General features: G+C 40.2%; 2 protein-coding genes across 5 annotated transcripts in view; both read left to right on the forward strand.

Annotated features, from left to right (window-relative positions):
• LOC125457503 (nicotinamide/nicotinic acid mononucleotide adenylyltransferase 3) overlaps nt 1-4,597 on the forward strand; it is a 78,721-nt gene extending 74,124 nt beyond the window's left edge. For 2 of the 4 annotated variants that reach the window (XR_009446648.1, XM_059651040.1), the window contains one exon: nt 4,483-4,597. Coding sequence is in view for 2 of the 4 variants with exons in the window: in XM_059651040.1 (XP_059507023.1) it covers nt 4,483-4,488 (6 nt within the window). In the remaining 2 variants the exon portion in view is untranslated. Of the gene's footprint in view, nt 1-1,364; nt 1,470-4,482 lie in introns of those variants that run through there. The other 2 variants (XR_007248652.2, XM_048541779.2) reach the window with 2 other exon arrangements.
• On the forward strand, nt 1,445-17,289 carry rbp1.1 (retinol binding protein 1, cellular, tandem duplicate 1). The gene is made up of 4 exons (XM_048541782.2): nt 1,445-1,632; nt 4,483-4,661; nt 7,167-7,268; nt 12,713-17,289. The coding sequence occupies exons 1-4, from the start codon at nt 1,560-1,562 to the stop codon at nt 12,764-12,766; spliced, it is 408 nt and encodes a 135-aa protein (XP_048397739.1). The 5' UTR covers nt 1,445-1,559; the 3' UTR covers nt 12,767-17,289.
• The last annotated feature ends 3,829 nt before the right edge of the window (nt 17,290-21,118 follow it).

The raw sequence follows: 21,118 nt of genomic DNA on the forward strand, positions 1-21,118 counted from the left end.
AATGTTAGCTTTAAGCATGTAAGTTTTTTTTTAAGCTGCAGATTTTACTTTTAAACCCGTAATAAGAAGCCTTATTGCTGCTGCAACTTAACTTTTATTTGGGAAGGAGGTTGAAACATTGTTCTTCAGTTTTGTAAAAGAGATAGAGGGCTGTTAGCTTGATAGGTCTTGAAATTTAACAAGAGAGAAGGCACATTTGCATCCTGGCAATTCACTTTTGGAGATCTGTACTCAAACTAGGTGGGTATGGTTGTCCAAATGCTTTGAAGCCTAGGGCTATGTAAACGTCAATGGAGATGATTTTATAAGCAATTTGTTTATTACACCAGGTGTTAGCAAGATGTGATATATCATGATATACTAATGATCTACCATTGTCAGGCTGATACTGAAGTTATGAAGAAGGGCTTTTTTTTATTGCACTTCATCAATGATGCACACTGGTTTCAAAGACTCCCCTAACACCTTGCAGACCCACGTGTTCGACTGTGTAGAAGAACAAGGGCTGCTACCTGCATGATCCACTCCAGGCCACAAAGCATCCTGACATGGAAGCATTACAGCATTCCTTCAGCATTCTGGAACTCCCTTGCACTGTGATGTCCCATACCCTAAGGACTGCAGTGGTTCATAAAAGCTGATGGCAAGTGCATTCTCTAGGGCAATTAGCCAACAACACTCACATCCCACGAACAATTTTTCAAGAATGGTCTAATTGAAATTCGCAGCAGGTTTTTGTTTGTTGTAATGACCTGTTTCTGTTTCTGTGCTCATGGCACGGTTCCAAATTAGAAATCCTGCAGAATTGGTACTTGGGTAATTCAGTATATATTATCAAGATCGAGTTTTATGCTGTCAGAGATCAAGAGAAGTAATGTGTTTGTAGATAATAAAGAGAGCAATTCAAAATTATGAAGAGTTTAGACAAGTTAAATGGGGGAAAATATTTACAGATTATTGGCATACAGCTGAATATTTTAAACAAATTACTTGCAAATTACGCAAACCTGGTCATTTTCCAATTTATCATCTGAGCATAATTGCAGCATTTGTTATGGTTACTAATTAGAACTAAGGAAACCTTAGGATAAACGGCTCCAAACCCCCATTGTTCCCTGTGAACATTGCCCAGAATATTAATTGATTTTATACATGCAAATAAACAAAATATATATTTTCATGACTTAATGAACAGTTAGTTAATGAGCAGAAACCACTTGAGTTTGACTCTCATCTTGTTATGATAGTCACTGTGATCAGCAATATCCCATTTTCAAGAAAAGAAATCAAAGCATAAAATCAATGTTTTGTGAGGCACTGAAGGCTATAATAAAGGGTTACTTAATAATCATCATTGATTTCAGCTAAAGAGATTTCAGAGTCTGACCGGAAAATGCATTGCAGCGTTCTTCAATTAATCGGATCAAGAGGCTGACATTGTGCGAGTCGGGCTGATAAAGAGTGTTGGACTATTGTCTCTACATGTTTGTGAACTCAGCAAGGACAAACCTGCAAACCGTGGCAAAAACTTCAGCTCTTCTGTTTCTGAAGATTTAGAAATGTCAATGGATTTCAGTGGATACTGGAAAATGATATCCAATGAGAACTTTGAAGAGTACCTGAAAGCACTAGGTAAAAATCTGACCATTGGTATTGGTGTAAACCAATCTTGCGCTCAGTATTTGGTACAATATTTAAACTAGTGTTTTGAGAATTGACAGTAAGATGGCAAAGTTGATATCAATACAACTTTTCAATAAGAGTGCTCTTGTCTGTTGAAGTGTATCTGTGTTTTCTGATGGAATCAGTTTAATTAGGGCTCTGTTTTGAAAGGAAATTTTTGCTGCAATTCATGATATTATTAAAACCTAATTATGAAACATCAGAAGTTTTTCATTGGTTACAGAGTGCTTTAGATGCTAAAAGATATAACAAAAATTCAATCTTTCACTAATACCAATTCAACAATATGCAGCATGACAGAGTCACAGGAGATTGAACGTATAGCTTACTCCAGGAATCTCCTCCTACATCAAACATCAGAGCCTTCATTTTAATTAACATCAGTGTTATACCACATACCTGATGATGTGTAAAGTTAGACGCTGTTCAGCGTAAGTTGAACCAACTCATTTTTAGTACAGACTTATGAAGAAACGCCAGACAGGTTAGGCCTATATCCTTTGAGTTTAAAAGAATGAGAAGTAATTTGATAGAAAGATATAAGGTTCACAGCGAGCTGCTGGATTGACTACCAAGAAAATGTTTCCTCTTGTGAGAGAGGCAAGAAGAGAGGGACGCTATATGAAGTCTCCGCTTTTAAACAGAGATGAGATGAACTTCTTTTCTCTCAGAAAGTTGTTACTATGAGGAATCCTCTGCACTTAAAACAGTGGAGACTGGGTGGATTTCTTCAAGACTTAATAAGATAGATATTTGATAAACAGCGAAGTCAAGGATTGTGGGAAGCAGACAAGGAAGTGGAGTTGAGACCATAGCCAGATTAACCATGCTTTTCTTTTATTATTATTGTTCACTTTGGGGACAGGGATGTTGCTGGCTAGGCTAGCATTTATTACCAATCCCTAACTGCCCTTGAGAAGATGAGGTGAGCTGCTATTTGAACCACTGCAATCCATGTGCTGAAGGTTGACCCCAATGTGCTTATGGAGGGTATTCCAGGATTTTGCCCTAGCGACAGTGAAGGAATGGCAATATATTTCCGAGTCAAGATGGTGAGTGGCTTGGATGGGAACTTGAATGTGCTGGTGTTGCCATTTATCTGCAACTTCTGTCCTTCTTGATAGAAGTGATTGTGAGTTTGGAAGGTCCTGCTTAAGGACCTTTTTGGTGAATTTCTGCAGTACATCTTGGAGGCAGTACACATCTGCTGCTACTGAGTGTTGGTGATGTTGGGAGTGGATGCTTGTGCATGTGGTGCTAATCAAGTGGGCTGCTTTGTCCTGGATGGTGTCCAGCTTCTTTAGGGTTGCTGGAGCTGCAGCCACCCAGGCAAGTGCGGAGTATCTCACCACACTCCTGATTGTCCCTATTAGATGGTATATAGGTGTTGAGGAATCAGAAGGTGAATTAATTGCTGCAATATTCGTAGTCTCTGACTTGATCTTGTAGTCACTGTATTTATAAAGCAAGTCTGGTTCAATTTCTGGTCAGTGCTAACACCTGGCGTGTTGAGGGATTCAGTGATAGTAACGACATTAAATGTCAGGACGTGCTGGTTAGATTGTCTCTTATTGGTGACGGTCATTGCCTGACGTCTGTGGTGTACTTGCCACTCCTTAGCCCAAGTGCGGATGTTGTCCAGATCATGTTGCATTTGAACGTGGGCTGCTTCAGTATCTGAGGAGTTGCAAGTGGTGTTGAGCATTGTGCAATCAATGGTGAATATCCCCACCTCTGGTCTTATGATGGATGGAAGGTTAGTAATGAAACAGCAGAAGACAGTAGGAACTGCAGATGCTGGAGAATCTGAGATAACTAGGTGTAGAGCTGGATGAACACAGCAGGCCAAGCAGCATCAGAGGGGCAGGCAAGCCGATGTTTCAGGGCTAGACCATTCTTCAGAAAATCTGAAGGATCTGAACATTCTTCTGAAGAAGGGTCTAGGCCTGAAACGTCAGCCTTCCTGCTCCTCTGATGCTGCTTGGCCTGCCGTGTTCATCCAGCTCTACACTTTGTTATCACAGCAGAAGATAGTTGGACCTCGGACAGTACTCTAGGGAACTCCTGCAGAGATGTCCTGGAGCTGAGATGACAGACCTGCAACAACCACAACCATCTTCCTATGTGCCAGGTATGACTCCAACCCATGGAGTGTTTTTTTCCTCTGAGTCCTATTGATTGTAGTTTTGCTAGGGTTCCTTTAATGTCAATGGCTGTCACTTGTTAAATAGTGAAGTAATTGACGTTGTTTGGCTCGCTGAGCTGGTTTGTTGTTCATGTATGGTAAGCATTGTGCACCAACTGAAAACATCCTGTTAAACTTCTAATTAGGGTGGATTTCTTTACCGTGGGTAATGTCCTTAGTGCAGCTCTGATGAAGCGTTGGTGTGTTTTCCCGCCTGCTTTTTAAACTCTGGGGTCCGTTGCAATGGATTGCCTCACTTCCATCAAAATAAGTAATGAAACTTCTGCGGAACAACAAACCAGCTCGGCAAGCCAACCACAACCTGAGCTAGAGATCTACTCCAAAACCTTAATAGTGAAGTAAATTTGAAGGGCAAAGACCTACTCCTGTCCCTCAGTAGTGTATTCCTATGTCCTATGTAGTATTATTAATGGATGCAACTCAATACTGCATTAACTGTATGTAGACTAGGGTAGATTTACACAATAAGATAATTTTTAAAAATTTTCTACACTATACAGTTTCACTTAATACCATGGCTAATGTCACGGTGTTAAACTCAGTGTTGCATCTTGTTTTAGTTCAACACGTTATTTCCTTCCATTTTTGCATAGATGTAAACATTGCTTTGCGGAAAATTGCGGTTTTGCTGAAACCAGACAAAGATATTGCTCAGACTGGAGATCACATGATCATTAAAACCATCAGCAGCTTCCGGAATTATCTCATGGAATTTGATATTGGCAAGGAGTTTCCTGAGGATTTAACTGGCATAGATGACCGCCAATGTATGGTAAGCATTGTGCACCAACTGAAAACATCCTGTTAAACTTCTAATTAGGATGGATTTTGTTATTAGTCTAAACTTTGGAAATATTGCCAAAACTCAGCATTCACCAATCACTGTGAGGGCAGTGCCTTCTTTTTATATCGTACCCAGCACATTAATGCTTCAATATATTGAGTCAAATTTGTGATGTATCTAAACATTCTGCATGTATTCCAGACAGATTTGTGTCATTTGGTACTGTCAAAACAATGGTGAGCCAAATCGTGCTGTTGTATCAGAGATAATGGGATCTGCAGATGCTGGTGAATCCAAGATTACAGGGTGTAGAGCTGGATGAACACAGCAGGCCAAGCCGCCTCTTCCAGGGGTGCCTAACCTGAAGAAGTTACCCTCCTCCCTCCAGACAAACCTCAGGGGATCTCTCTCCCACTGCAACTCTCTTGTACCCCTCTGCCTATCTTCTCCTCTATCCATCTCCGATCTGCCTCCCCCTCTCTCCCTATTTATTTCAGAACCCTCTTTCCCCCTCCACCATTTCTTATGACGGGTCTAGGCCTGAAATGTCAGCTTTTCTGCTCGTAAGACGCTGCTTGACCTTTTGTGTTCATCCAACTCTACGCTTTGTTATCTCGTGCTGTTGTATTTTCTGTGTGCATTGTTCAGTAGCTTCAAGGGTAGTACCCAAAGTTGCTGTTCCAGCTCTACTGCTCCAATATTAACTTAGCAAAAATGATTTCATTGTCTACATCAACAGTGACTTGTATTAAATGGCATGTAATTGCCGTAATTTCTGGATAGATGTTGCCAGAGATATTTAGGACAAATAGGTGATGTGCAAACTTAAATACCTAATTAACAATGTCGTAAGTATTTTTCGTTCTGAAAATCAACAACAAAAAATACAAATTCCCATTTCTTCAGGTTGTGAGTTGATTTCAGAGCTTTTAACAAAGCAAAATTTTAAGAGGTACTGCTTATTTTCCTTTCTATTTTTTTCTCTCTTAACCCAATCTTTCATTCCTTCTGATTAATTATCTTTGTATCTAATTTGAAATGAAAGTCATCCCTTTAATTCATTGTGCTCATTTCTTCCGGTGATTTTCCAATTGTTAGATCTCATCAATCCAGGAGATACTTTGTGTGACAGGTACCCTGTTCATTCAGATCCTGGATGCTCTGTTCCCCATGCAGTGCCATTTTCGGCTTACATTTTCCCTCCATGTTACTGAAAGTACGTGAGCTGAAGGTTATAGTGGGTCCTGCTCCAGGACTTGAGCACGTAACATTTCCTGGCATTCCAGTGCTGAAGGAGTGCTCATAGTTTCTGTTTGAGGCGTTACACTGAGGTCACACCTGCTTTCTGAGAGACACAATCAATTCTTTGGCATTTCCAAAGAACTGCAAAGTATTTCCAGTACTCCAGCCAATAGTTATCCCTCAGTTACTCATTCGACAGCCCTATGACTTATTAGCTATAATTGGAGCCATCAGTTTTGAAGTTGCTAATGATGAAACATGTTATGTACCTGAAAATAGATTTTGTTTTAAAATTTATATTTTGGGCAAATAATGCTCCCCAGTATGTCAAAGTATTTTGGAAGATGAAATAAGCCCCCTCTCTGCATTCAATTTGTTAAATCAAACACCTGTTTATCTGATATAACTGATACTGTACTGGATTTATAACTTTGTTGTATACACTACATAGAGGACATACTTTGTAAAAGTTAGAAACCTGAAGGGTGATATCATATTGCCAATCACAATTCAGGAGGTCTCATCTCCTAATGCATGCATATAATGTATGTTTTGAAATGTTAGTTAAATTTAAACAATTTAGTATTAATGCAAACACTTAAGACTTCACATGCCATTTCTGATCCCTCTGCTGTAATGACCAATTAGAATTAAGATGTGGAAATTTCAGGGAAAAGAAAATACTGACAATTTCTGGGGAGTAACTTCTGATAATTCCTGTACAAAATACCAATTGAAATATAGGCATGCAGACTTTATACAGTATGTAAAGTTCCAAGTTAATTTTGCATGATGGAGAATATCCATACAATTGGCCAGTCATGCTTCAATTATTTAATTGAGTTGAACTACCTGTAGACTTAAAACTTAAAGGAAAGTGTTAGCTGATTTATTATCTGAATTAAAGTACCTCCAACATTGAAGGCTTCAGCTGATTAGAGACAGTGATTTTTCATAGATTTATAATTAGGGCTACGACTGTTTCAGCATAACTGTGGAATCTATGAGAAATGCTCCTGATAAAAGTCTTTAGATTAATAGGGGACATGAATTATTATGGCCAATTAGTAAAGAGGTACAAATCTGAAACTGATTTAGAAATGGGACAAGATTAATTTAGGATATCTGGTTGGCATAAACATATTCGACCGAATGGTTGGTTGGTTTCCATGTTGTACATTTCTGTGCCTTTAATAGTTTCTGTTATGTATATTTTATATTGTTTTTAACTGTTCAATGTTTCCATTTTAGACCACAGTAAATTGGGATGGGGATAAGCTTGTGTGTGTACAAGTCGGAGAGAAACAGGGTCGAGGATGGACGCAGTGGGTAGAAGGTGATGAACTGCATCTGGTATGTCATTTGATGCTGGATAATATGGTGTTACATAAATGTTCAGAGTACTTGTATTTTGCAAGTAATTACAATTGGTTTTTGCTGTTTGAAACTGACTGCATGTAGGCCAAGAAATTCCATAACTCCTGATGCAGTCAGCGTACAAACATCATGCTGTCTCCTCAATGAAATGATTGCAGTGTCCAGCAGGCACTGTGTATGCTGTCAAGTAGCTGTATTCTTTGCCAGGGGCTGCAAACTCATAAGAGATGACTTATTATGATCAATTAGTAAACAAGTACAAATCTTGACATCAGTTTAGAATAGTTTCTGTCATGTACATTTGACTTTGTCTGAATTGTATTTTGTTTCCATTTCAGACCACAGTGAATGTAGACCACAGGGGTGGCACAGTTACTCAGTGGTTAGCTCTACTGCCTCACAGTGCCAGTTGCCTGGGTTTGATTCCAGCCTCCAGCATCTGTCTGTGTGGAGTTTACACATTGTCCCTGTCTCTGCTTGGTTTTCTTTGCGGGTGCTCTGGCTTTCTCCCACGGTCCAAAAATGTTCAGGTTAGGTGGATTGGCCATGCTAAAGCGCCCATTGTGTCTAGAGATGTGCAAGATATGTGGGTTAGCCGTGGGAAATGCAGGGTTAAAGGGATAGGGTAAGTGGGTGGCTGGGTCTGGGTGGGATGCTGCTTAGAGGGTTGGTGTAGACTTGGTGGGCTCAGTGTTCTGCTTCCTCACTGTAGGGATTCTATGAGCACAAGATGGAGAGGAAGAGATGTTGCCTATCCACTGGGGACCAGGAAGGAGGATGAAGGACCAAGTAACGGTCCCAACAATTTGACTGCAATGCTGCATGTGATCTCGTAGGCTAGTGGTCAGTGAAAGCATCTTCAAGTGGTTCATATCTCCAATAACCAGACCCCTATCCTCACTGATTTCTCAGTACACCACAGCCCCATCAGTCACTTACCAACAATCTCTACTGATCGTGACTAACTTGTAAACTTCATATTCCACATCAACCTGTCATACTCAGCAATGCTGTAAGCCTCTTATCCACACCACTGTTTTCACATTGTGTTGTCTTTTCAGTCATGAGATTGACAATATTGAAACACATGTTACCACATTCACTGACACTTACTCTTGTTGCTGAACAAGGTGGCAGAAAGTGGCAACACCCAGCTCATAAGGATGCATGTTTTCACCCCATGGGAGGAGGTGGTGCTCACAATTATTGGAGCAGCCATAATTGAAACCAAAGCCAACAACAGGACTTCAAAAACCAGAGAAGACAGTGGAAACTTATCCCTCATCGTCCTCCTCGTGATCTATTATTTTCCTCACCCCTCTCAGTTCTGAAGAAGAATCGTAGTGGACTCAAAGTGTTCATTCTCTCTCCTGCCCTGTGGATGCTGCCAGATCTGCTGAGTTTCTCAGCAATTTTCTGTGTGTGCTTCAGAGACAACACCCTTCATGATGTAAGGATATCTGACACATTGTTGTTTGCTGAGGTTCAGGTAGGAGAATGATTTCTCGAACGCCCTGGGCAGTCTAGTTTCTAACAGAACTTCTCTTTACCACCATCACATCCTTGACCATCTGCAGGAGCCTGTGATGCCAATCCTCATTTCTCCTGATCAGCTATAGTTTGTTGGAGGAAGTATTTGCACAGAATCAGTGAAGTAAGGACAAACTCCTGCAGAACCTTTTGTTTAGTTTACCAACCTTTCGTGACCCCGGAAGCCACAATCACAGGAAGACACGGTAGAAATCAATTAGCAACTAACCTAGAAGTAGTTAATGATCCTGTTAACAGTTGGATGGGGCTTCTTTCTGCTGCTGAATATGTGTTCAGTTGACTGACTGACTGACTTGACTTGTTGGATTGAGAAGGCTTTAGCTGCATCATTGACCCCCAAAATGGCAACGCCTGACTTTAAATCACTGTTGCATGTTGATCTGTGTCACAAACTTCCAGCATATTCTCAACGAAATGGAGTTCCATGTGGTTAGCATCAGAATTTTAAGTTAACCTCAGTTTCAGCTGAAAATATCAGTTATCAATAAAATCAGTATTGCCTCCCATTTGCCGGGACTGGTGATTAATTAATCCATTATGGTTTTATGATGGGAGTCAAACCTCTCAGCACTGCTGTCTCTTCATTCAGTACTTGGTTTCAGCTTTTTCAGAATTAAAAAAAAGATTTTGTAGAAGCTTTCACTTCCAACAAAATTAATTAGGTCTTTCAAACATTAAAACAAATTAGTCTGTAATAGGTTAAAGTCAAACCTGCTCTTACAGTCAGGATTTATGGTGTGGTAGATCTCTTCACTCTAACAGTCAGGTGTTTCGTTCACTTTTTTGTTGCTAGATCAAAAAAAATGTACAAATTAAATCTGCATCGCCCTCTACAATTCCCAGATTTGAGTGATTTGAGTAAAGGGCAAAGGGCATATTACTTGCCAAGCCAGGTTTTACATGTAAAACTATTACTTTTTTAAACTTAAAAGTTTGGTCAAAATGGGCAAGGACCTGAATTAGTAAATAAACCCAGTATTCCAGTTTCTGTGGTGTATCTTGTTCAGTTAGTAAAGCTTAAAGATAGCTGTTTGGATTTGTTAAATGATATATTTGCTAGTTAACAAGCATTTTTAAAATTTTGTATTTAACAAATTCCAGCAATTTTACCCTACCAGCTAAACAGAAGCTGGATGGATGGACTGTTAAAATTGCCCACATTATTTACCAGCGCAAAGCAGCCTGAATTCACTGTTGTGCCCTACTGAGTAGGCAACAATGATTCCACCCTGCAAAATGTGCCAGGTTCATCTGTTACCCAAGTATGTTGGGTTCTGATGATGCCATTGAGACCTGACTGTAATTTTAACTATGTAGAAAAATTGCTTCAACATTCCCAACAAATCAGATAATTAGGTAAAAGACCCATGGCCAATAGGATCACAAATTAATAAGAGATAACAAGGTGTAGAGCTGAACGAACATGGCAGGCCAAGCAGCATCAGAGGAGCAGGAAAGCTGACGTTTCGGGTCTGGACCCTTCTTCAGAAATTCTGAACTTCTGAAGAAGAGTCCAGACCAGAAACGTCAGCCTTCCTGCTCCTCTGATGCTGCTTGGCCTGCTGTGTTCACCCAGCTCTACACTTTGTTATCTCAGATTCTCCAGCATTGGTAGTTCCTACTAACCCACAAATTAATAAGGTTTTTTATATATAAGGACTGGGGGAACAGGGTTGGCCCCTTGCACATGGACAGCCAAGAAGCCAGTTCTGTCACAACTTGGTGTCAGTGGATACCCTTAGGGCTGTGTTTTTGTTTTTCCTGTTGGTTCCAGGTGTGAAATCAGTCAATGAGATTTAGTATAAGTTCTGGGCATTAAAATAGTCCTACCTTGATTCGGAACTGTGAAAGAGTTCCCAGTTCACTTCATTGCTGACTATCTGGTTCATGTCTAGGGTTTAAATTGGGACTAGATGTACTCAATGTAGCAATTTGTACCTATACCATGTAATTGAATCCTTACAGTGTGGGAAGAAGCCATTTGGCCCATCAATTTTGTACTGACTTTCCAAAGAGCATCCTACCTAGACCCTATCTTCGTAACCCTGCATTTCCCACAGCTAATCCACCTGGTCTGCAAATCACTGAACACCTCCGAGGCAATTTAGAATGACCAAGCCACCTAACAATGCACATCTATGTGACTGTGGGAAGAAATTGGATCACCCACTGGAAACCCATGTGAACACACGGAGAATGTGTAAACTCCCTACAGTAAGTCACCTAAGGCTGGAATCGGCTTCAGGTCCCCGGCACTGTGAGGCAGCAGTGCTAACCACTGAGCCATGACGCCACCATGTGGCACTCATCAAAATGTTGCAACATTATTTTTACATTTGACATGTCAAAATAGTTCTTCCTTTCCCACGCCTGAGGCTGGTAATTAATCTTAGATTCCATGTTCATTATTTTATGAAACTGGACCAGTGATTATTTGGCAGCAGTTTAACCTGTAGGCAAAGGTTAACTGTTGCTCACTCAGCATCTAGTTCTGAGGTCACTGTTCCAGATTTTCATTCCTTTCTCTACCCTATCTTAGGAAACTGTGGCTTATTGAAAGCAAATTAACCATGCATAAAGCAGGAACAACTCCTGAGACCCAATTGAACTGAATGGCTTAATACCAAATTCTTACTCTTCATGACCTATGTTTGATTCGGGAAAATCTAGTGTCTTCCCTACAAACACCAACTTTTATAATTTGTAATGTCAAGACTCCAATGCCCTTTCTGAAGCTGTGTTAACTACTGTAGGATTTGGGATCAGGACAAATCTTGGCAAATTAAAGAGGGCCCTGAAATAATATTATTTGGTAGGCCCACACTTGGGTATTTCTTTTAAAAAGAGATGTGTTGTGAAAATTGTTATTTTGCATTCCTGATCATTTGCAAGAATATCAAATTGCCAAGGTACCAGGGCCTTGCAATGCGGCTACTTATGTTTGCTTGAAGTTACTTACTTACATTACATGGGGCCGTATCCTCTTCAAGCAGAAAGAATATATCTTGCAATATACCTTTGTCGATTAAGCAAAAAGATGATGGAAAGATATTCCCTGGTGCATGACAGCATCTGAACCATTCAAAGTCAATTAGTGATAACAAGGTGTAGAGCTGGATGAACACAACAGGCCAAGCAGCATCATAGGTGCAGGAAAGCATGACGTTTCGGGCCTAGACCCTTCTTCAGAAATGGGGGAGGGGAAGGGGTTTCTGAAATAAATAGGGAGAGAGGGGGAAGCCGATAGAAGATGGATAGAGGAGAAGATAGGTGCAGAGGAGACAGACCGGTCAAGGAGGCGGGGATGGAACCAGTAAAGGTGAGTGTAGGTGGGGAAGTAGGGAGGAAATATGTCAGTCCAGGGAGGGCGTACAGGTCAAGGGGGTGGGATGAGGTTAGTAGGTAAGAGATTGAGGCTTGAGGTGGGAGGAAGGACACGTTAGGGAGGCGGCGACGGGTTTTGGGATACAGAAGGGGGAGGGGAGATTTTAAAGCTTGTGAAGTCCACATTTCTGAAGAAGGGTCTAGGCCCGAAACGTCAAGCTTTCCTGCTCCTCTGATGCTGCTTGGCCTGCTGTGTTCAACCAGCTGTACACCTTGTTATCTCAGATTCTGCAGTTCCTACTATCTCAAAGTCAATTAGTTTTGCTTAAATGTAAACAAAATCATGGGGAGTAACTGTCCATTGATGCGTTCTCCATGGCCATGCCTTGACTAGAATCCACTTGCTAAGCCACCAGCACCCTTTGTGTTGCAGAATAAATTGTTTCCTCCCTTCCAAATACACTTACAGATGTTTAAAGAGATTGATTGATTTAATTTTATCTGTTTTAATTTCCTCTCTCACCCTCTTCCTCACCCACTTGCAGGAACTGCGGGTTGGCGACGTAAAAAGCAAACAAGTCTTTAAAAAAGTACAATGAAGAACCTCGGCACACAAACGAAGACAAAACTTAAAGGATTTGTGGTTGTTAAAGACAGAGAATCTTGAGAGTCTCTAAACCCTTTAATATGAAGAGTAAAGCTGTTCATAATATCAGTAAACACAGTTAACTGGTCACCTTTTTAAAAGTTCGAGGAAATAACGCATTCCCTGAAAATAATTTGAATGTTATTTGGAAGAAAATTTAAACTAATTTGATCTCTTAGATGTCTCATTCTTTCTACAAATAATGGTTTAATAAATTGCATTCAATTTAGTATTGGATTTGAATTTGCAACCTGTGATATCTCCTTTTATCTTATCTGTTAGAATATCACTTCTATCTTCCTGTTTTCTAATCACGGTCTCTGTGTCTTCTTGTCTATCTGTCTTTCTCTCACAGTCTCATTTTTAAATCTCTTTTACCAATTCAGTTGAGTGAAATTTAAAAAAACATTTTTCTTCCTATTTTGCATACACTGATGTTAGTCAATGTAGACTGAGAACTGTTTTTGCTGCTGCCCTGCAGAAACATGGTGTTCACTCCCTTTGCACAGTGTGGTGCACTTTATCCTTAGACCTGCACTTACTGCCTACTTTTATGACTTGAACTTTGCAGCCTAAATAATTTTAATGGACTACATTTGATTAGTCAACATATCTGACTTGAGTTAGGTAGCACTTGAATATTGGCCTGATCTTTATTGCTGTTACTTCTGCTCAAACAAAATAGTTTTCTTAGGCAAAGTGAGCTTCGATCAGCACTTCTGCAGGCTCTTTGTAGAAAAAACACTGAATATTAGTCCATTTGATTTAAAGTAAATTGGAAGTTTTTTTTCACTGTACAAATAACTCCTCCAAAGGTTTCATGGCATGATGTATTTTGTGAATTTCACTAAATGTATTAACACACATTTTAGTTCATTCATGGGATATGGCTGCCATTGGCTAGACCAGCTCTTATTGCCCATCCTTAATGGTCCTTGCAAAGCTGGTGGTGAGCTGGTTTTGAGCTGCCTTCTTGCAAAGTTGCAGTCCGATTTGCGTAGGTACACTCTCAGTACTATTATGAAGGTAGTTCCAGGGTTTTGAGCTAGAGGCAGTGAAGGAACAATGATGTAATTGCAAGGCAGGCCACTGTGTTGCTTGAAGGGGAACTTGCAAGTGGTGATGTTTGCATTATCTGATGCCCTTGTGAGGTGGTAGAGGTCAGGGTTTGGTAAGTGCAGATGAAGAAGCTTTTGTGAGTTACTGTAGTGCAAATCATACATGGCACACACAGCTGCTACTGTGTATTGGTAATGCAGAAAGTAAACATTTAAGGTGGTGGAGTGAAAATCATGTAGGCTGTTTTGTCCTGAAGGCTGATATCAAGCTTCTTGAGTTTTGGTTTATAAGTTTTCAGCAATATTGCCAGGCCCCATAGCCTTTACATAACCCAGCCAGTGCAAATAAACGTTCAGTAGCACAAACTTTCAATATTGTTAAAAATAAGCAGAGAGCCAAAGCTTTTCACCTTGCACTCATTCAGATTGAAATTCAAGAAGTAAAAACAACTTCAGAAGGAAACAGCAATTTATAAAAAAATCCAATTCCTTCAGCCATTTCCTTGATAGCATGGGAGGGAAGCTTGGAACCTCTGGAGTAAGTCTGAGATGGATCATCCGTTCAGCAAATCTGGATGAAGGTGCTTAATGCAGCTGGTACTCATAATTCAAAATAAAAACTATGTGCATTAACTTGAGTGCAAAAGATAAAGTAAGGTTCTTGTACTGTACCACATACTTCCAGATGTTATATATGGATCTGTAAAGGCTAACACTGAAGAGTGCCTAAGCATCATTCACTGTGATGATGTCATTTGGACTTTTGGGCAAACCATGTAGGCTCTGGAAGCATTGAGACCTAACTGCTGATCTTCCTTATTGTCTCTGTAACAATGGCCGCCATGTCAAGTAACCCACAACTAGTTGTTAACATGCAATGAAGTAGATCTTGAAGTGGTTTTGCTCAATGACACTACTGTCATAGCCGGCCCTATTGTTTGCTAGATGTAAAAAGCCTTGACATAAGTAGCAGCTCATATATTGGTGTGACCTGGATGCCCTTGCAACATTCTAAAGTGGATTGGGGCACAGAAAATGCTACTAGTGCTCTATAGCAAACTTTCAATGTTGCATCTGCCTTTCCCAGCTCTGCTGATGAGGGTAAACTGAGAAGCAGTACATTAGAAAAAATAAACCCAGGGTGGGAAAGTTGCATTGCCTCTGTGCTGTCAGCTGAACCTATGTGTGAAGAGCTGTTTGAAGTTTAGCAACATTCCACAATTTTGTGTGGAGTAAAGCTGTGACAATTTCAAGTGTGCTGGGAGAACATTGAACTGGACTGAAATCTGTCACCCAGCAGCACTAGAATCCTCCTTGTAACTTTTGTATCGAATACATAACTCATACTGGAGGAATACAACTGTCAACACAAGTGGTAAAAATCAAATCATGCCTTTGGTTTGTGTTGCTGCTAACTGACATGCAGGAATTCTAGTCCTGGTGCCAAGTAATTAGAGTCTGAAAATGTGAATAACTGGGGAACACTTTACTCCTTGATTGAAATTATGTATAGAAGGGTTTGGTCTCAGCTGGGAATTGTATATAATGACAGTAACTGGTTTGACTCATTGATATTCCATGCTTAAATCAGATATGTATGTTTATCTGCACTCAATTATATCCCACATGACAACAGCTCTTGAAAAGCAATAACCCATCTTCAGTGACTTGATTAAATGCTTTGACAGATTTTATCAAATATGACAGGTCCACAGATTCCCTCAATGATAAGCATTTCTCTTACTGTTTAGGTTAGCACTGCAGCCTCACAGCGCCAGGGACCCAGGTTCGATTCCAGCCTCGGGCAACTGTCTGTGTAGAGTTTGCATATTCTCCCCGTGTCTGTGTGAGTTTCCTCCGGGTGCTCCGGTTTCCTCCCACAGTCCAAAGATGTGCAGGCTAGGTGGATTGGCCATGCTAAATTGCCCGTAGTGTTCAGGGGTGTGTGGATTATAGGGGGGTGGTCTGGGTGGGATGCTGCAAAAAGGGGCGGTGTAGACTTGTTGGGCTGAAGGGTCTGTTTCCACACTGTAGGGAATCTAATCTAATAATATAAAAAATTATTGAGCCCAGTCACTTTAGCATCCAGTCTAAGGACCATGGCACATAACTTCTACCTCATTACAAATAGATTAAGGCCAGGGTTGATTAAATTCTCTTAGCTAAAGTTCACAAAAAAAAATTGTTGTCATTTGAATTGTAAACGACAGTGTTGTTTGCATAACTGAATTGTGTCTCTTGCCATTCAGTGGCCAAGCAATTTTAGACTAATGTGTTGCAGAAAAAAGTTAAAAATTGATTTTTCTTTCACATGAAATACAATTTGACAAAATATCATGAGCACACCTTGTGTTGATTTAGTTACCAATCACCAAAAAGTTCTACGTAATTGTCCAGGTTTGTTAAAATTGGCAGTGACTCTTCATGGAGTGTTTCTCCATGAAATCACACTCCTCTACACCCTCCTGATTCTTATTAATACTGAGGCCCTGGTATTTAAAAATGTTTCAACTTAATTTAATTTGAAGAAATGTGCCCTGATTTTGACTATATTTTTCTACGAAATGTCCAAATCTATTCCCATGAGCAGTCATTTATCTTTTGTGTTCCAGAAGCTTCTTTATTCAATCCCTGCAGGCTGATCTCTTAACAAAGATCCCTCTTGTGAAAATGTGTATGCTAGATTTTTGTATGGTTTCTACTGCATTATCAACCATGATTTGGCAAGATTGTTATTACTATTTAAACCAGATGTTCTGAGTAAGTAATTAACAATTTTAATTTTCAAATAAACAGCCAGGGATTTGATTGTGTTACGATTATGTTACTGGTCTAGTCATCCAGAAGTCTGAGCTAGTGCTCCAGAGAATGTGACTACATATTTGAGAATATGAATTAAGTGTTTTAAAAACATCTGGAAGTAATTTTTTTTCCTAGAATTAAAATTTAGATTGTTGTAAACATTCATTTTGTTCCCTAGCCGCCTCCTAAGTAAGGTAACCTGCCAATCTTATCTGCGTTCAATTGATTCATGATTTGGATTGATTCCTAGAAAGACAGTGCTGTCTTTTGAGGTTAGATCGACTGGAATTGGCATCTACACTCCAAAGTTTCATAGAATCAAAGGTGAATTCATTGAACTAGGTAAAATTCTTTTGCAGCTTGACATTGTGATAAACTGTTTTGCTGCTCAAGAACCTAGACCCCCACAGCGTGTTTGTCATGACTGTTGCCGCTACATGGTACAGGTGTGAGACTGACAGAGCAAGGCCTCATCCAGCAAGATGTCTGCCTCCTTGACTGAGGACTGCTAACCAGAAAAACACGTTGCCTGATTGTGTGACTATGCTAATTTGCAGGTCAGGCAAGGCGGGGATGATCTGAACGTACAGGTGGGCACTTTGTGAGGAAGTGCTATGAGAACAAGCCAGCTGCCCTGAGATGCAGCTCCTCTACCCATGAGCTGACATTTTGCCTCTCTGCGCAAAGTATCCCTGCTACAGCGTTTCAACGTTAGCTGGCTATGCAGCCTGCAATGCAGGTCTTCTTTGTTCATTTACAGGATGAGGGCACTGCTGGCTTGGCAGCATTTAGTGCCCGTCCCTAATTGTCCAGAAGGCAGTTAAGAGACAACCACATTGCTATGGGTCTGGAATCACATTACGCTAGGTGAAGTAAGGATGGCAATTTCCTTCCCTGAAGGACATTAGTGAACCAGATGGGTTTTTCCAACGATCGACAATTGATTCACGGTCATCATTAGACTCTTAATTCCAGATATGTATTGAATTCAAATTTCACTATCTGCTGGTAGAATTCAAACCTGGGTCTCCAAAACATTGTCTGGGTTTCTGGCTTAACAGTACAGTGATAATACCACTAGCCTATTGCATCCCCCACACCATATGCATCCAGAGCATCCTTCCAGTGTATTGGAGAGGCGTCATGATGGTTGTAAAGGGATTTAGAATGTCACTGACCAAGGGACGTCTGCAGCTGGTACATGTGGATCTTTGCCTGAGCTGCAGTTTGGCCATACACAATATGGAGGCAATTCATAGTAAGCAGTGTGCTGAATTCAACACCTACCCACTTTTTGGTTTCCATGTTGAGATTTCCTAGTGTCCAGCTTGAATGGTAGGTTTGGTAAAGTAGAAAGCTGAGTTATAATATGCTGATTTGGTCTGTCAATGAGGCATTTAACAGGCAGTGTTGCCCTAATTAGCAACTCATTGGTACCAAGTAAGAAACTCACCTCATTGTGTGTTAAAAGCATCAAAGATGGTGCAAGATGCTTACACCATTGATTAAGGCCTTGCTGGATTGTTCATCTGATTCTTCCACACATCTCCCCATAACACGTGGCTCTCTGACCCCCATAGAATTCTGCCCAATATGTTAACTTGTCTCCTAAATCACCAGTGAAATTCTCATATTATGCTCCAAACTGCTCTCTGTTGTATGAAAGGCTGAGTATTGATGAGTGTCATAAGCACCATCAGCTATGATGATGATGATATACAGGCTGTGGGCAGAACAACTTAGGATCTTAAGGGAATGATTGCTAACAACAGATTCTCCTCAAAGTTTCAGTAACTATCTACCACCTTAAAGCAAGAAACTATGTCTTGAAGTGCCTTTTTTGTACCACACTAATCCAGCCAGCCATATGGTTTCCTCATAGGATGGTGGTTGTGGAGCAAGCATGCATGTTGTTCTGAAGAAGAAGTTGCTTGACAGCTGGGTCAAGCAATTCAGGCCCAAAATCTGATCTCCTTGTTGGGAATTTGTATCATCTAGGTTTGTGGGGGAAGGAGAGAATTGGAAGTGGCATTTAAATGAGGCAATTTGGGGAGTAATGAGTTGCAAATGTATGGAAACAAGGTAGTCAACACTCAACAGTATGGTTCTGAAGTCACTATTTAAAGCTTGTGGGGAAGATTGCAAAATATTTACTCAATGGGAGATTCTATTATTTTCACGCTTTCAGTGTCTTCCCAATCTTTCACCATTGCTCATGCCACACCAGGCAAGAGGTATTCTGCCCATAGTTTCAGGTTGGGAGTCAGTCATTCAGAACTGTAAGAGACCGAGCTTTCTGATCAGAGAACCAAAAGATCAGATCAAAACTTTGCAGACCTGCTGCATTCAAACATGAATTGTGGTAGATAATTAGAAACCTAAGAGGAAGATTTATGTCCTCAAGCACATGTTTGCGAAAAAGCAAAGCTGAACTATTTCGTAATACTTGCTCCAGAAGTGTGCAAGTTAATAATTGATCCAACCCTGATTTCTCAATTGTAACAGTTGTCACATTATGCCTCCAAATGCTTTTTTTTAAAAAATGAATGTATTAGATACAGCAATATGTATGAGCTGTTAAAACATACTGGCTGCAATGAAGTAGCACCTCCTTACCAATAATGTGTGCATTGATTGTCAGTTTGGGTTTCATCAGGACCACTCAGAACACTCAGCGGTTTCCCTACAATAAGCACTAGAAATAGTTCCACACATTGCCATGGTTGGCTACATGTTTAGTTGGCTGCAATTGATTCAGGAGCAATAGTCTTCTTCAATCAAGGAAAACCAGCCTGAAATTAAGGATGAGGTTGAAGATGGAGGGTTACATTTATCATGTCTCTAACTGTATTAAATAACATTGAAGCCCTTCAGATGCCTTCGATGTCAATGATAGGTTAATAATACAGAATCAGGAACTGTTATAAAACTGTTGAATAGTTTAAAGTACATACATGATCAAGGTAATTAAGTTACTGCTAAACGCAATAACTACCTTAAAAAAAGGTTTCAGCCATGCATCAATCCATCGTGCCTTTCCCAAAAGGAGACTAAGTCTTCCTATTTTACAAGACAGTCCACTAGTGGCCTCAACAAAACTGTCTAAAATGCGCTGCTACTCATACAGTGATTGTGTGCTGAGCCAGAGGATGGATGGAAGTAGAATGGTCACTGGAGAGGTGAAAGGAGTTTTGACCAATGTTACTTAACAGCAATGTTGGTAATGAATCCCAGTCCTTGGGATGAAGCTCCTGGCACTGATATTTTTGTCCATGCCTCCTGGATATTACACCTGGAGATCTTCCAGAAACTGTCAGGACACTATGTGTTTCTCCTTGTCATGACCTCCTTTACCAGCATCTCTACGGAGATATCAGAAAACCTGTGGGAACTGCCCTACAACTTTAGAATCTGACCAAAAAGATGTCAGCAGTGTGTGTAACCTCATTTGAAAAGTGCATCGCTCTTCAAACTAAGCAAGTGCTTATGTGGACAGAGAAACAGAGTTAATACTGCCTCCAATGATTCTTATTTGGAACTGAAGAGGGCAGGAAAATTATCGTTCTTATGTTGCTGACAAAGGGAAAGAAGGAGTGAATGGAATAGATGGTGAAAGTGCCTGGAACAACAGACAAAGAGCAATACTAATGAAGGCGTAATCCTGGCTCAAAATAAGTCTTCATGATAGCTGTGGATATTTGAAAATAGGTTGGTTTTGCTAAGACGAAACCCAAGTAAACAAGACAGTGGAGGTGACAGAAGGGGTGTAACCAAAATGGAGGACAACATTCACATCCTGAAGTTGTTGAACTCAGTGATGAATCTTGAAGGTTACAAAATGCCAATGTGGAAAATGTTGTTCCTTCATCCGATTCCTGCTTCTGATCAATATTGGGTCTTGTATGTCTCAAGTAGTGTCGTCTACTTAAACTAATTAGACCATTTATTATATATGCAATTTGAACAATTCAATCAAATAATTTCAGCCAGTCAGAGATATCAATGGGAGATAGCAAGAACTGCAGATGTTGGAGTCAGGTTGAGTACAGTGTGGACCTGGAGGAACACAGCAGGTCAGGCAGCATTAGGACTGATGAAGGATGTAAACCTGCATTGGCAAAAATATCAATAGCAATAATAGCTTGGTTTTCCTTCTTATAATTCAACTGCTTTAGGTGAGAAGAGTTTCACATTCAGTAGTTTTTTTTCTCACATACATTCGAAAATTATGCATAAATTTACTGTACAACCCCATCTTTGGAATTTAAGTGGATTTTGAAATTGCCAACTAAGTAAAGATGAAAAGAGCTTGTGCAATAGTTAAATGTTTTGCAATTCCCTAATCTGATAATATTCTCTAATACGTTGAACTATGGTCCTTCATGAGATAACTAGGAGCAGTATAAAAGCAAGTGTACTCAGCACTTTGTTCTGTCTGATCTGCT

This window comes from Stegostoma tigrinum, chromosome 14, assembly GCF_030684315.1.
Source record: "Stegostoma tigrinum isolate sSteTig4 chromosome 14, sSteTig4.hap1, whole genome shotgun sequence".
Classification (NCBI taxonomy): Eukaryota; Metazoa; Chordata; class Chondrichthyes; order Orectolobiformes; family Stegostomatidae; genus Stegostoma; species Stegostoma tigrinum.

Excerpts from the sequence above, each read along its gene's own strand:
- rbp1.1 (XM_048541782.2), top strand. The coding sequence starts at position 1,560 with ATGTCAATGGATTTCAGTGGATACTGGAAAATGATATCCAATGAGAAC. Across the intron at positions 1,633-4,482 it reads AGAGTACCTGAAAGCACTAG|ATGTAAACATTGCTTTGCGG; the intron begins GTAAAAATCTGA and ends ATTTTTGCATAG. Across the intron at positions 4,662-7,166 it reads TAGATGACCGCCAATGTATG|ACCACAGTAAATTGGGATGG; the intron begins GTAAGCATTGTG and ends TTTCCATTTTAG.